This window comes from Ruditapes philippinarum, unplaced genomic scaffold, assembly GCF_026571515.1.
Source record: "Ruditapes philippinarum isolate M1 unplaced genomic scaffold, ASM2657151v2 ctg1407_1_1_1_1, whole genome shotgun sequence".
NCBI classification, from domain to species: domain Eukaryota; kingdom Metazoa; phylum Mollusca; class Bivalvia; order Venerida; family Veneridae; genus Ruditapes; species Ruditapes philippinarum.
Genome location: NW_026863297.1, coordinates 2,082 through 19,934, shown reverse-complemented (window position 1 = coordinate 19,934; position 17,853 = coordinate 2,082). Strand labels below are relative to the sequence as shown.

Here is a 17,853-nt window from a genome sequence, read left to right as displayed (position 1 = left end):
GTTTTTCAAACATTGTTAGTTCTGACTCTGATGCCTGTTCTGGCTACTCCCCCCCCCCCCCCCCCCCCCCCAAAAAAAAAAAAAAAAAAAAGAAAAAGATTTCTGACGAAATATTTTGGCAATGAATTCCCTCATAATTTAGTCAATCTCACTTTTACAAACTTGGTAACCATCATTCTTTTCATCTAAGAACTTTGGTAGGATTCTTATATAAATTAAATCAGTCTAAATATTAAGCTCTCTACCATTTGGAACAAGGACCTTTTGTTTTTTTTTGTGTTTTTTTTGTTGTAAGAAACATAAATTGCATGTATCTTGTGTTTTATTATCTTTAGGACTTCATCATCTCTGGTGTGATTGTATTGTTGTGGTTGATCGGATCCTCAGCTTGGGCTCAGGGCGTCACAGACCTCAAGTACTACACTGATTTCGAGGAGTGTGGTTATTTTGGTATGATCGCTGACTGCAAAGTTGCAGGGAATACATGTAGGCAGACCGTCATACCAAACTTTGCAAGCCTTAATGTTTCTATAGTAAGTAAAATATATCTATTCAATTGACATGGAGAGAATTAAAGTTACTCCACTGAGCGGTTTTTGGACATTAGAGGACTGGAAATAATGTTTTGAGATTAATGTTTCATATGATGAAGGTCAAGAATAATAACTTGTGCGCAAAATTTTAGATAATTCGCTTACTCCGTTTTTCCGAAATTATCATTCTTATTACGAAAAATGACCGAAAATTGAAGTGTTGCAATGCTCTTCACTCAAATTGGGCACAGAATAGCACAAAAATTAGATTATCAATTTATTTCTTAGTAATAATATTTCTTATTATCGTTTGCATATCATTATGTTTTAAGTGTCCCAGCTGATTTATGTAAGAAATTCGTATTTTATGTTTTAGGCTTTTAAACTTCAGTGGAGTTCCTTTAAATGTTTCGTAGTTTGCACTCAGTCTGTTTAAGTATTTCTGACTGTGTCATACTAGATATGATAAAAAAAATTGTACCAGTCTTCCTTAGGTTTATTTTATAATATTGGTACATTTATAGTGATAAATTCCATAAAAAAACGAGATTAGGAAAGGGTGATTAATATATGTTTTAAAAATAACTTTTCTCAATTAATCTGAAATAAATTTGCTGTTATATAAATGATATTTATGTAAATGACTGATTTATCATTTATATATGTTTATATAATGGTTGGATAACAAATTAATGATTTATATAAGTTTGTTTAAAGTGTATATTACTAATTCATCATTTACATAAGTTTATGTAATGGATGGATTGATGATTAATCATTTACATAAGTTTTAATACTACTCTTAAAATAGAAGCTAAAACTGTGATAATGTTACTTTTAATGTCACCCTGACAAAGATCTTCTCTTAGTGAATTAGAAAATAATCTTGTAAAAAATTTCCAAGAAATATTCTTACCAATTACATCTTCAAACAAAGTGTTTAAATTGGAGACAAAATTTCAGGAATGGTGATCAGCATGTGTAAATCTTTACTATTTAAAGCAATTCATGCTTTCAGTCAAAGGTTAAACCACAGTTTCAGGGTTTGCAAAATCTGATTTTGACTCACTTAGCATGCCTTAGCTTGTCTGTATGATATTTAACCAGGTTTTCCGAAGGAAAAAACTGGTTATTAGATTGAGGTATGTCGGCGGGCGGATGGGCGGACGGGCGGGCGGGCGTAAACAATTTCTTCTGTGCACAACTCCTCCTACATTTCTCAAAGGATTTTGACCAAACTTTCACAGAAGCTTTGTCATCAAGTGCCCTGGCGCATATTGTCGGGGTTTTGCGATTAGATAATATTTGACCTAATTATGGCCCTTTGTTTTTTTTTCCTTATATAAAATATATAGTGAACAATTTCTTCTGTGCGCAACTCCTCCTACATTTCTCAACGGATTTTGACCAAACTTTCTCAGAAGCTTTGTCATCAAGTGCCCTGTCACATATTGCCAGGGTTTTGCAATTGGTATATATTTGACCTAATTATGGCCCTTTGTTTTTTTTTCTTATATAGAATATATAGTGAACAATTTCTTCTGTGCTCAACTCCTCCTACATTTCTCAACGGATTTTGACCAAACTTTCTTAGAAGCTTTGTTATCAAGTGCCTGGCACATATTGTCGGGGTTTTGTGATTGGATAATATTTGACCGAATTATGGCCCTTTGTATATTTTTTCCTTATACAGAATATATAGTGAACAATTTCTACAGTGCGCAACTTCTCCTACATTTCTCAATGGATTTTGACCAAACTTTCACAGAAGCTTTGTCATCAAGTGCCCTGGCGCTCACTAAATTCCCATGTTTCTTTCAAGACATCATTCAAGTATTTTTTTAAAATTGTGAACATACTTTTCTTGATATCGCATAAAACACCACACGCCAATATTGTTGACAAAAGAAAATGACAAGAGACGCAAAAATGCAAAAATTAAGCAAAAATAAAGAACTGTTAACCTTTCTAAAATATTTGGGGAAAAAAGGCGAATAGACAACATAAAATTTCTCAATCATTTTTGTTTGAGGAATATTAAAAAAGCCATAATTCCTCCTAAAAGTTCAATTAAAAACAAATGCCCCTTCATGACAAAGCTTCTGTGAAATATTTTGCTGAAAACCTGGTTGCATCGCATTGCGATGTTCCTTGTTATATAGTAAATTCTTGAAAACTTCCGATTGTCCATACAGGCTGTGAGACAACCTATGCAATACAGACAATTGATTTTGCCGCCCCTGAGTTTAGAAGCCAAATTTAATCTGATTGTGCACAATTCTCTTTTTATCTAACAGAAATTTGACTGTGGCAAGAATTCTGGATTTTTGTGGATTTTCAGTAACTGTTTCTATCTATATATGAATAAACTTTAGCTGTTATAATGCTCAACACTTAGAGAACGTAGGTGGTTCTACTCGGGTGCCTGTTTGTGCCTGAAATAACGCAGTGGCAGTCAAGGTCTTCCTGCACCGGTGAAGCTTGAAAGTCAGCATATGGTCTATACTATGTTGGTGCGACATAAAACCCACAATCAAAATAAAATAATAAAATAATGCTCTACAGTTCTTAGATATACCAAAAAAAAAAAGATTTTCTTTTTCTTTTCTCCACAGTTTTTTCTGACTTTATGCAATTTCTTTGAAATATTTTTTAGATCTTTGGATTCCTGAACATGGGTGTGTGGATAGGTAACATGTGGTTCCTGTACAAAGAAACACCTTGGCATAAGGTGCAGGAAACCAAGCCACCAAATCTCCCAGGACAGCAGGCTCAAGACCCACAGAGGATTTAAAGACATGATGGAGATCTAGTTTTTACAATTTAGCTTACTAGTAATATACTAAAAAAAATCCAAAACAAATTGTTGACTATCAAAGGACAATGTAATGTCTATGTAAGACAGTGTTAGATTCTTTAGATATGTGTTAATATATGATATATGGCTATGGTAGTTTGTTTATTTATTGATAGTCTGTTTTCCATGGTAACTGGACCTTTTTTTTCTGTCAAAAAAAATGAACTTTTTGTCCATTTACATTGAACCTAAAATTGAATTTATCTCCCTTTATTTTAATATACAAAGATGTTATTTATGTAGATTAAAGCTCGAAGTTACTGTGTTTGAATAATTGAATCAAGTCATGTGACCTGTGAAATGGAAATTTTGTAAAAAAAAACATTTTTGTTTTATCAGAGTAATTATATGTAATTATATATTTTTACTTACTTGATGTAAAAAGCTGAGCATTATATTAGGTCCTTTACCTTGAAAAGAAACAGTTATGTTGTTTTTTGTTTTTTTTTGTTAAAGATTACTAATGATTTATAGTTAAGATTTTGTTCTGATATTGCTGTTCCAGTGTTTATGGAGTGAAGATGCTGTTTTTTTTTCTTTTTTACTTATTTTTTTTACCTAGAAATACGTAAAACCAGGCTTTATTATTGTTTTTTCTTTTCTGTTTTTCTTTATTTATATAATCATTTGTTTCAGTTATTGTTATGAAAGCTTGATGACTGAGATAATGTCAAAAATCAACATTTCATATGAAGTGTGTTTTAGGAATTGAAGTCAGCTCTGGTTTCATTTAATCAGTGTATTTCTGTACCATGTTCTGATTTTCGGAATTGGTCTTTTGACAATAAAGAACTTGAATTTTTATATGGAACATTTTCGGTAGAATATAAGGTTTTTCATTATGATTGTATGATATTTGAAATTATATGTTCCATTAAACTAGTTTTAATTTCAGCATAACCATGTTTAAATGTTGAATTCTGCTAAGTCCCAAGTGCTAGGGAGCATGGATGGTACCTTGAACTTTTCCAGTTCTGTCCATGAACAGGCTTAATCAAACCAAACCTGTAACATTTTCAATTTTACTGTTTTGGACTTTCATTAGGGATTGTATTTCTCACTATTTTAACATCTTAATGCTCAATAAACAATGCAAGTACCAGTGAAATTTGTCTTAAAGTAAAGTAATCTTCCATATTGTTTTTTAGGATCCACATGATATTGTATATTATACAGATTATTGGTTACAATCAACATGGCATTGACCATATCATAAGATACCATGATCTGCTAATTACATTTTGACACTTTTGATATTAGTATTATAAGTGGATCTATCTCTATCAGTAAAATTGTGCAGTTTTAATGATTTGATCATCACCCCACCCACTTATAACATATTGAGAACAGCTGATTTTTTGTATAGAAGATATGAAAATGTAAGTGATTTATTAAAGTAAATTGGTCTATCATTGAAGGTCTGTAATACAAGAAATAATCATGTTGATAGTATTTAGTATCAGATATCACACTAAACTAAAGAAGAAATATATATGGATTTTGTTGGCAAGTGTGAGATACACAATCTGATACAACATAGATTTATATAGCAGATAATAAAATGTTCTAGAACAAAATATTATTATTCATCATATAAATGGTCATACTTAATGACTTAGAACTTTATAAAAATATTTTTTCAAGTTATATTTTATAAGAATATCCAAGTGACACTTTAGTATCGTTTTCTTATCAATATTTGAAATACTTGTATAGAAAATATGCCCATTGTAGACCAATCCACTTTAAAGAATGCACTTTAATATGTGACACAAAAAAAACCAACAACAAATTGTAAGGACTGATAACAGTCCAAAGTCATTCCTTTTTTTTCACAAAAGATTATCATACATGTATGTACCTTCATTTTCAGTTTTGTATTGGAATATATGAACATGTAACTTTTTCTGTATCGAATTATTCAATTTTTAAAAAACCATATATAACATGTATGTCAGTCATCTGGTATATTGTTGAAGTTCAAGACTACATTTTGTTGATCATTTGTTTGCCTAGAAAATAAGTTGATATATTTTAAAAGTCATGGCGCTGGCTATTTTCGTTACATTTTGTACATAATTTACTGTAATACCTATTTGTCCATCATAGCTTTATGAATATCTGCAAATCCATCCATGATTTATTGAACTGCCATACTATATTTCACTATTATTGATTCAAAACACGAGCCGCATTTTTCTTTATTTGTAAGATACCTTGATTTTGATTTTGATTTTTTTTTTGTAAAACACCAAGACCTAGATTTTTAAAGCACTATTCTTCGAAAAAAAAAAAAAAAATACATGCAAAGAAGTTTAATCAATGGTCGTTATTGAGCATAGAAATTTTATATTCAAACATGCATATTTTATGTCTTAGAAATGATTCCCTCAGGATTTCAGTGTGACTGGTTCATTAAATATATGTCTTATAAAGCATCAAGTGTGAAATTAGAGGAATCAGGTGACGAGAGTCATCTCCCCTGTGCTAGGGATCGTGTTTCACGTGCACGTTATCATCATTTTGTCAAATACCATAGAAACTTAAGTGTTGTGGGTGTATTTATTTTCTACTTTGTGGATTGATATTTCAGCAACATTCCATGTAAAAGTCAGGCCATAGCAAATCTGTAAATAGTAAAGAAATTACCCGTAGTGATTTTTGTTTTTTGTTTTTTTTCTAGTGGAAAGCTAAATGAAATTTGGCATGCTTTTAAATGTTAGTGTTTGGTGTATGCTTTTGATACTGATTGTAGTGAACTATGTAGAGGTAGCACTAGACCACTAGACTTTTGAATTTCATTGTAAAAATGTGCACCAAATGAACACCAGGCTTAGTGTGTGTTGATATATATATAATGGGTTCTTGACTTTGTAAAACAGAATATTAATAATTTTATCAATACATTTGAATTATGGCTGACAATTAATGATATTAAAATTTACATTTTTTCGTTTTCTTTATTTGTAAAATGAAATTGATGAATAGTGACCTGCTTTTCAAAGTCCTAAGTCTAAGAATATAGTCACAGTTAAAGAGGCTGAGCATATGGTCAATAAGCCTTGAAATATGGTTAAAAGTGGCTGAAAATATGGTTAAAAGGATTAAATATAGTATAAAATATTACAGATGCTGGTACATGTACACTGTATGGCATGGGACTTTGTAGTATCGGGGCACTTAACGTTTCCTATATGTGCATTGAATTTCATTGATGACTTTTATAATCAATACTTTGTGTGTAGCAGAACAAATTCAACTAATCTCTAAATTTTTAATTGAATGAGGTAAAAGATTTTTAACTTCACCTTATGCAAGACTGCACATGACACAATACTTAGAGTATGCCGGTAATAGAGTTACGGGCAATAATACAGAGTTAGAGTATATCGGGGAACAGTATTTTGTGTGGTAGCATGGCCTAGTGGTTAACATTTCAGACTAGTAATCTTAAGACCTATAGCCACGTGGGTTCTGGCACTGTCAACTTCCTTGAGCAAGAAACTTTACACTTCATTGTTCAGTATTGGGTGTTTCAGGAATGGATTCAAAAATGAGTTGTTGCTAAGCTTATATCTTCATATGCGTTCAAACTAAAATAAAAATAAATTACATATAAACTAACAGATATCTTTGATTGGGGTTTCAAAAGGCAGTCATGATAGTAAAAAAAAATAACCAAAAACAAAAACAAAAAACAGTTAATAAATATTAAATACTGTCTGCAATTAAATAAATTGTGTTTAACTCTTTGGCCTTGAGTGATTTATATTGTGTTTTTGGGCATTTGGGACTATTGACCATATCTTTAAGTTTGTGAACATTTTTTATTTATATTTGAGGATGTGTTAGAATTCTGAATTTAATGCTATATATAAGAATGCTGTTTATGTGTACGAAATCTGGGTCATAATATAATTGGAGAAGCAACTGGAAATAAGTGCCATGTAATGTGTTTGTTCAGTCAGGCATAAGCACTGCTATTTTGTCTTATTGTTTCATAGATGATATTGTTACTGTAATCTATATACCCTCCATGTTTGAGTTAGCCAACATATATTAATCTGTATAAATTTATCTTTATTTTTCCAGTTATGTACTACAAGAATATTTTATTTTATGTTAATCAAACCAGAAAATCCATGTTGTATGTCATAAGATGTTATATTAAATCAGCTTTTTGTACATTAATAAATTAGATAGTACATGTCAAACTTAAAAAGTTTGTAATTTTACAGCTTAAAAATGGCAAAAGACAAATGTTTTAGCTTGAATTTGTTAATTACAAAATTTAATGTATATACAGTATATAACCTTAACTTTGAATGAGACCATTTGCTGATTGATGCCATCTGATATATGCAAAGTATGTTATTTGCACAACTTTAGTGCTTTTATTGTAAATATATACCAAGGGAAGTGATCTTTATAATTAAGATATAGCAACAAGAAAAAAAATATGAAAATACGAGCTTCCAACCTTAGAGGCAAAGATGGTACCCAATTTCTGGTTCCCAGTCTATCACAATCACACAATACATTTGTTTTAGATTGTAATTAAAAACAAAGCATGTTTTCGTAGATACATGTTAAAAATATCATTGTGCTTAAGCTTGTTACCAAACTTGTACATGTATTTGTATTAACAGATCTGTTTGTTTTTTTAATAAAGTGGATATTATTCATATGGCTGTTTATACTTTTTTGTTTGGGTCCAAAAGTTGCCCAGAGTTTGAACAAAACTAGACCAGTCTAAAATTCAAGAATCTGATTGGCTAAGCAGTGTTTTAAAAACTAACCAATGGAAGCATTTCATTTTCAATGCTTTCCAATACAAATTTTGTTGTTACATTTGGGTGTCAGTTCCATGTAGATTTAAATGGCAAAGTTTATTGGGTTTTTTTTCTAAGCCTTACAGAGCTAAGATCTTAAAATGAGTTGTCTGGATCAGTTTATAGAAAATTTTCAAAATAAGTACAGACTAAATAGGAAAATTCTAGACCGTGATCAGATGTAACTGAATGTGCAGCTTGGTCTGCACTGGTGGAAGCAGTTTTACGGATTATTAATGGCAACAATTCTTGAAAAGTATTTTTTATCAAAGGCCATTAATTGTTTATGTACTGCTAGTGAAGGGGGTAAAATTGATTTTGCTCTGTCTCGGTGAGGATAGATAACATCATTATTTCATGCCAACGATCTGGCTTGTTAGAAAAAAGTTGATATGGAAAAGGCAAATAAAAATGTGAGAATAAAATTTGAAAGGATTTTTAAGCGGCCTTCAGCTTTTATTTTTTGTTGGAAAAACAATTTGAGCCCTGTCACGACAAAACCAACATAGTGGGTTTGCGACCAGCATGGATCCAGACCAGACTGCGCATCCGCGCAGTCTGATCAGGATCCATGCTGTTCGCTTACAAATCCTATAGCAAGTAGAGAAACTGATAGCGAACAACATGGATCCTGATCAGACTGCGCGGATGCGCAGGCTGGTCTGGATCCATGCTGGTCGCAAACCCATTATGTCGGTTTTGTCGTGACGTGGCACATTTAGTGTTGTTTTCAAACTAAGTATTTCGATAGTTTTATCTTGGAAAAGAGCTTCATACCATTGTTAAGCCTTCTTTAAAACAGCGTCCCGAAAGCTATTTATAACGCAGCAGTGAGTTCGTGTCCGTGTCCGCTTTACTAATTTACATTTAGAGAGCGGAGGCATCGATGGATTTCCTTATTGTTTATATATGACGTCAAAACTCATTTTTTCACCTGATTTTTTTTGATTTGACAATTATAAAAATAACATATTTAACCCTTAGAAAAGCTGAAGGCCAAGAAAAAAGCAACCCTGTACCCGCATGAGATCACGAATGTAGCTGGAAAAATGTATGGTCGCTTATTTAGTGATTTCTGTTGCCGGTTGGCGATGAAGACGGTAACAAATTGGCATGTCAGGGTGATGAATTGTTAGTTACAATATCGACCAATTCTTCATTTTGTTGCATCATTCACCATGAATATGAGATCATTGTGTTCCAATTTACTTACAAATTTATAGGTAGAGTTAAGGATGTATTAAGCAGCATTTAAACAGTAAATCAAAATACATGTATCTTCACAGCTGATAAAGATTCTGTTACCCCAACATTCCGGTAATTCATTTATTTTGGAATAAAAAGATATACTAAACTCAATGAAAAAGGACGGGACTTATAGAAATAAAACTGTTAAATTTGGGGAAGGGTGCATGTCCCTTTAAATTTATGATCGGGTTATTTTTTTGGAAAAGGGAAATTTTTTCTGATTTGAAAGCCTTTTAAAAAAGTGAATGTAAAAAGCCCCATCTACCCGGATTTTTCAGAAATCTTTCATCACTAACTCCCAAAAAAATTCAGCCAAGCCAGGTCGTGCCATCATTATGTCATAAACAGACATAATTAAAAAAAAACAACAAAACAAACTAACAAAATAGCAAAGGTTTTATAATATAGTTTTTAATTTATTTCATTAAAGATCAACATATTATTTTCAAAATGTCGTTGTCTGTTGCTAATTTCACATCAGGACATTTTTGAGGTATCTTAGATTTCAAATATTAATTGTATTTGTGCTTATGGGTCATGTGATAAACACCATTTATAGTCAACTTTGCCAGTTGAAAAATAAAAGATATGACAATTTATTATCTAAATAAATGGAACATTTCTTTGACGCCATGTCAAGGTCACTGTGCTATTTGAAACAAAAGTACACTACATAAACACGTGACAAAGTAATGAATAAAGATGTACAATCTAATCACCATAAGACTTCTTTATTTACAAGAGCAAAACGGAATTTCAAAATGTATCTTGAAAATTTATATTATTCTTGTTTGAATTTCGAAATGTTTTAAATTGCTTTGTTTTAAAATATTTTGCTCTTAAATTATTTCTTAAATAAAAGTAACTTTGTTTTCAATTAACCACAATACGAGTAAAAGCAATATTTTCTCTTCTAGCCAAGATAGAAATAAATATTAATAAGTTTATCTATTTAACTCATGGAACTCGTGCATCAGAAGCGTGAAACATTTCAGAAAGATCCTTTATATTATTATTTCTTTTATTTTAGAATGGCCAGTGAGATTCCTAGATTTTAGTTTGTATTTTTTAAATGACCAATGAAAATTGTACTTTTATTCAGTTCTTCCCTTTAAATATTACAGGAAGTCGAACTGATTTTAGAAAAATGGAAATATTCCACAACACTCTGATGATAACAAGATACACGCTCTGCTGGGGGTAAAAAAAAATCCGAAAAATATTTTCCTCGAGAATTGAAATATTAAATAAATGGATGTGTGAAGCTGATTAAATGTCTTTGGGTGTCTTAATGGATGCTTAACAAGAAATCATCAAGTATGTAACCATTTCTAAACGTGGGTTTCAGGGTCCGTAAACCTTAAATTGAAAAAGTTGCAGATTCTCTTCATGGACGGTAGCTACGATCCATACCGCTTAGCACCGACTTAAGTAAAATTTGACATTAAAATAGAATATTGTTTTATTAAAACTTCTTTAACATCCGTAATTTTTTTCATAAGGTTTATTGCAAGTCCATGGAAAGTGGCACATAGTTCATATCTAAAATCAATGTTAATGACGGCATTGTCGAGTTGTTAACGCGTTGGACAAGTCATGTAAGCCGCATTGGTTCAAACCTCGCTAAAGGCAAGCCGTTGTTTCCTTGAGCAAGAACTTTACTCTTATTGCTCAATACGGGTTGGTTCCAAGAACGGAATCGAAAGTGTGTCTATAAGCTTATAACTCCCAAGCTAAAATAAATGATATGTTACCTAAATGAATATATGTGTCCTTAGTAAGATATCAAATTAAATATTTTGTAAATTATAAAATTTTGAAAATAAAGCCTGTTGACCCAAGACAACTGTTTAAAGACACATTTTCAAAGCAGACAATGTATTAAACAATTTTCAAGTGGGAATATTAGAACGGCCAATATTAAATGTACTAAATTAATTGAAAACAACAACAAAACAATAAAAAAAAATTCCAACAAAATGTCTTTCTGAATGTTCTTGAAAGACCCTAAACATGTTCAGAGCATATCTCAATGAAAGGCTTACTTTAAATGAAAGGCTCAGCTTATATGGTTCGTAAATGACAATAAAATGAGAACATTAACCTCTGAAAAAGAGGATCTAAATAGGTCTGACTTATGTGGCCTAAATTTTGCCCTTTTTATAAAACTTTCACCTATAATCTATAAAATGTCAGCTGATAAAAAGTTTTGAAATATGTTTCAATGACGTAGTCCAGATATTCTCTTAAATATTGAAGTGAGTAAAATAGATCTTTATCTCTCAGTTGAACACTTACCTGAAACAGAATGCTAGCTTTAGTTGAAATAGTAACCGTGTGTATTTTTGCCAATGTGATGACGGCCGGTGCCACAAAGCCGTGCTGTATAAGTAAGAGATGGAACGGTACAATGAGAGTGACACGTGCATCAGTTGCGCCAGGTAGCGCGGTACCTCTTATGACAACAGTACGTATTTTTTTATTATGTATTTATTATTAAAATATTGAGAAATATTGATGAAATAATAAGCGTGTTTTCATTTTCCGTACTTTCACTCTAAAAAAATCATTGCTTCACTCAAGTGAAATATATTTTCCATATTTTCACTGGTTCTTCTAAATTCAGTAAATACAGAAAATTAAAGGGTAAGTCTTTCAAATTGTAATGTCAAAAAAAAGAGAGAAAAAATTATATAATAAACAGAAAATTCAAGTTTTTTTTTCTAAAAATACAGGATTAATTTTCATATTGTAGTATGAAAATTATCATATTTCACTCGTATGAAGTATTTATTTTTCATACCAATTATGTATTTATAGAAAGAAAACTTCCGCTGTATAGTTGTTTCCTGTACACATTTCAATGTTAATTGTCTTGTTTTTTTTTACATTATTAAGATTGTAAAATGCAGATTGAATAGAATTGTATTCGAATTGCCATAGATTTTTTTGAATTTGTATGAGGCATTATTCAACAACATATGAAGCTTGAATAATTCATTACACAACACTTTTGTTTATCGAATTGAGTTGTTTTTTACTACTAAATTTATAATACGCTTCAGAAGGTCATTTTTGTCCCTTTTTATTTAGACAGGTCCTCATTTGTATTTTTTTTCTCTCAAAAGATCCTGTATGTTGTAATTAAGGTTGTTACAACATTTAAGTGAAATTTTATATATGTATATAACTATGCTTCTAAAACAATTTTCAAACATCGAAGAATATGTAAAATATGTACTGCCAATATTTGTCCACATTATTTTTAATCATTAAAATATATGCATTCATTTCTTATTGAAAAAATGTGACTAAGACTTCACAGAAAATAAATTTCTAATTACCTCCATTTTTAAGCATGGAATGTAACTTCGGTAATGTCTTTACAATTAATGCTTTTTGGAACTTACAATATTGACAAATCTTCATTTGAGCATTATATCTATGATATAAAACCATAAAAAATTGTGTTTAAGGATCTTTAAAGGGTTCTTTTTATAGAAATTATATCTATAATAGTTTTTCATCGCTTTACTTTATCCAGAATGATTTCGAATTTGTTTACGACAAGGACATGAGAATGGAGAGAGTACGTGGTGAAATAAGAACTGAAAACGGTACCATGGATACCAGGGTCGGCTACCTAGTTTATAATGATTACAGAAATGTAGGTCACATTCTATCAGCTCAATTCTGTCTTGATCTTCTCAATTTTAAAACACAAAATTGAGCCGCGTCATGACAAAACCAACATAATGGGTTTGCGACCAGCATGGATCCAGACCAGTCTGCGCATCTGCGCAGTCTGATCAGGATCCATGCTGTTCGCTATCAGTTTCTCTACTTGTAATAGGGTTTGTAAACGAACAGCATGGATCCTGATCAGACTGCGCGGATGCGCAGGCTGGTCTGGATCCATGCTGGTCGCAAACCCATTATGTTGGTTTTGTCATGGCGCGGCTCATATATTGAAAAAAAAAGAAAGCAAAATACGTGGATATTGTAGTCTCGGGATTTCTGAATCTGATCGAAAGAGTGGCAATAAAAAGTGCAATAATACTCATTTCTATTAAAGCTGCATGCCTTCAGATGAGCCAAAAATGAAGAAAATCAAACTTGATAAATATGTGCAAAGATTTAAAGAAAAGTTAAGATGTTTAAGATTCATGTAATATTTTATATGTTATGTTAGATTAAAAGCTGACTTTACAGAACCTTTCACCATATTTCTATTGTGTGACTAACGCAGTAGGCGCTAATTTTACATATTTTGACCTCTTATTTTTGGTAATTTATGTGGAATGTATGTGTAACTTCCTGTCTTTGTTCACTTCACAATATTTTACATTTAAAGACATTTTCAAAATTTCCTTGAAAAATTAGCATGAATCTAGGTACATGCTGCTTTAATACTGATATTCTTTATAAACGTTTTATATTTTTACATTTTGTTTTATTTATTGTTTAAAAATAATTTTTTTGTAAATTTTAAATTTTAATTTATATGTTTAATTTATACATTTTAAAACAGGGGTTTTTTATTGCCAAAAAAGTTTTAAAATGTTAAAGGGTTTTTAACAATCCCGGGGGAAAAAACGAATTAAATAAAAATATTCCCCAAAGTGTAAGTTCATTCTAAAATTTTTTTTAACCGTTGAATTAAAAAAATATTATGGGGCGCCCAAAAGGGTCACATAATTTGTTTATTCAAAAATCGTTCAATAAAATTTAGTATTAAACTTACCCGTCATTAAAATCCTCTTTTTTAATACAGTGTTAAAAGACGGATTTCTTAAAATTTTTGCACGACAGATATAGCATTTTAAAAATTTACTTGTTAAAAACTTACATTTTTTTGCCATTGAAATTTTTTCAACCCATTTATAAATGTATTGATCTTTAAAAAATGAAAAAGGGACGTACTGGACATATCTGGTAAATGCCGACATGAGAAAATAACTACAGACCAAGTGAGCAACTGCGTACCTAGTAAGTTATGACATATATACAATCTAATTTCCCTTCACAACTGCACTAAATGACGCATCTGTGATTGAAGAATTATTTTTTGCTGTTTTGCACTGAATACTGTGCATACACTTTTTGAAATAATAATAATAATAATAATAATAATAATAATAATAATGATGATGATGATGATGATGATGATGGTGTTTATGATGATGTTGTTGCTGTTGTTGTTGATGATGGTGGTGATGATGATGATGATGGTGGTGGTGATGATGATGATGTTGATATTAAAAAGATCACACAAAGAAACGAACGAACAAACAATTAGCTAAGGCAAAGATGGACAATGAAATAACATGATAGAAGATAATAAACTATACTTTAAAATTAAGGCAGCACCTTTTGTTTGAAATTACTGATTGCATCTATTTTGACTAGGTACAGCAACTTTAGTCGAAACCGTTACACTTGGATCTTCAAGTGAAGGTGTCATGGTGAACGTATGGTCCAGTTTTGATGGCTTGACAACCATGAATATGCTGACCACCGTAAATGACTGCACACCTGTTACAATGTCTCGTTTTGGAACTATGCCAGACGGTTTGAACACATTGATATTAGAAAACTGTTTCATGCAATAACATCTGCAAGAATCAGTGTTTAATAAATACAATAATTTTCTTGTCCTCCAAAATCGATAATTCAAACACATTTTAGAGATACTGCTTTAGTTGGTGCTAGGGAGGGGGGCGTGAAGAGAGATTTTGCACATTTTGTTGTTTCTCTTTGACAGACTTAGTAAAATCAAGTATGCGATTTTCAACTTCTTGCCCTACATTTGTTTGTTTTAGTTATCATCGATGAAATTTTTTGTTTCTTGACTGTCTCAATATCGTGTAGCACGAATACAAGCCGTCTCAAATAATTAGTTGACTATTGAGCATTACCCATCTTTTGTGTTTGAATCTTTACAATATATCAAAGTCAAATGCATTTTTTAAACAATTTATACAATAAAAATACAGAAACCCTCTGGAATAAATTGAAAACAAAAGTTACACTCATTAAAGTTATATAATTATATTGACTACCAATTTTATTTCACTGTGGGTCGGCATTTTACAATAGCCGTCATTTTCCAAAATTATTTTTTGTTGTTGCAGGGACAAGATTTACTGAAGACACTGTCTACGTGAATGTTCACCAGTACACGCCGAATACTGACGCATTCAAGCTTCCACCTGCCTGTATGGACGTAAGTAATAGTTTGACTAAAATATTTAATTTCAGTTTTAGCCAAGCAAACATTTGCTGTAGCGTCTTTTTACAATCTTCATGAAAGTCATTTACAAGAAAATATGTATCAACATTACTTCAAACAAAATCAGAATGGACTGTTGTACAAAGAGTGTTTCTTTGCAGATATATGCTAAATTGTTTAATTTTGTGGCGTTAAAATAACTAAAATAACTATAGTAGTCATATTTCAATATGAATCTAGATCATACTAAAAGGTGTTAAAAATAACTTAATAGTAAAAGTATTTGAGCCGCGTCATGACAAAACCAACATAATGGCGTTGCGACCAGCATGGATCCAGACCAGCCTGCGCATCCGCACAGTCTGATCAGGATCCATGCTGTTCGCTTACCAAACCTATTACGAGTAGAGAAACTGATGGCGAACAGCACGGATCCTGATCAGGCTGGTCTGGATTCATGCTGGTCGCAAACGCACTATGTTGGTTATGTCGTGACGCGGCCCAAATATGTTTCAGTATGAATCTAGATTAAACTAAAAGAAGAATAAACATTTTGAATATATGTTGACTTGTATCTTTTCAGGATCCAGTGATCCCAGTTGGAAAATAAGTTGCAAATTCTGTGTATTATATGATAACATGTGATTTGTTTAATAAACGCTTCTCAAGCATTATGAGTACATGAAAACAGTAAAATATGCCTTGCTCTTTATTATATCATAATTTTATTCAAAATTTGTTTCTTAAACCGGCGCTAGGGAGCATAGATGGTATCTTGCACCAACCAATGTTGTCCACCTTCAGGCTTTGTCAAACTTAATCTGAAATAGTTTTATTTTAATTATGTTTGGTAACCTACAATGCAAGTCAAATATTTTTACTTGCTAAAGCTAGATTCTGGGTTATTTTTGTTTTGGGTCTAGAGGGGATTTATTGCTCATACACAAATTAGCACAAAATCTCAACGCGTAGTACAAATAGTTGGACTACCTACAATTCCCTTTGATGTAGTTCAAATATTTACTTCGTGTTCCTTAATTTTACGTGCAAAAAAGGATATTCCTGTAACACTTGAGTCACTTATTTGCTTCCATAATGAATAAATATTATACCTCTATGGTGGCTGATTTACGCCATGTCGAAAAAGTCTTACTTTGCCGTCCTTCTATTATTGGCTTGATTGAGATTTTCGTAAACATAATCTGTTCAGTTTTTGAAAATGGCTCCAACTCTGCCATGTTATTTTTTAAACTACAAAGCCGAATCATGAATTCAAAGTATTGGATTTTAATTTCACTGTTTTTGAGCATTTATCCATGTGCAATAATTATACTGATTGACATTACATGTTTATCTTGAGGTTAATTCGTTGGCCCACAAACAAAAGACAATGCTTATGACTATTACATATTCATGCTCATTCTTAAGTGTTTAATTATACGTTCAAAGCTTTTTAAATGTTTTTAATCAACACGTGCTTTCTTGGAAAGGTTCATTGGTTTACCGTATTGCTATGCGGCTAAAAGCAATAACATTCAGTGCTGGGCATCGAAATGTTAAGCGCAATCATTTACATTATCGCAATTTGTTTGTGATCCTGGAGAAAATTATCTTTTATGCTATTTTCTAAAAGGTTTAGGCTCGACATTAACTGAGCATATAGACCTAATGTAGGAATTATTGCTGAGGCTACTGGTGCTGTTTAGGTAGTGAATAGTATATAGGTAAGGAACGGACCGTGGGATATCGAAGAAATATTAAAAATTAATTTACTTTGCATCTTATATGTAAAAAATACTACTAGATATTTCGTGTTGTAACAAATGAGATACTAATAGGGAGACATCATTATTTTTCCTTACGATTATGAACCTCCATCCCTCGCCCACTACATGTTGCTGGTATATATGTCGCAGTATTTATATATGTATAGATGTATAATTAAAATGCTGAATGATTTAATCCGTTGTTTCAAAAAAAAAAATTACATTCATTAGGAAAACGATCAGTTATACAAGCTTTTTGTTTGTTTTGTCCTGTTTGATTTGTCTTCATTTTTATAGACAATTAAATTTGAAAATCAGTAATACTAAAGTTTGTGTCACCTATCAGAATCGGAATCAAATTACTTGAGTTTACAAACTTGAGTAC

General features: G+C 31.4%; 1 protein-coding gene across 1 annotated transcript in view; it reads left to right on the top strand.

Annotated features, from left to right (window-relative positions):
- Positions 1-8,075, top strand: part of LOC132721759 (synaptophysin-like) — a 42,695-nt gene extending 34,620 nt beyond the window's left edge. The window contains exons 5-6 of the mRNA XM_060706125.1: positions 336-533; positions 3,190-8,075. Coding sequence (XP_060562108.1) covers positions 336-533; positions 3,190-3,327 — 336 coding nt within the window. The 3' untranslated portion in view covers positions 3,328-8,075. The remainder of the gene's footprint in view (positions 1-335; positions 534-3,189) is intronic.
- The last annotated feature ends 9,778 nt before the right edge of the window (positions 8,076-17,853 follow it).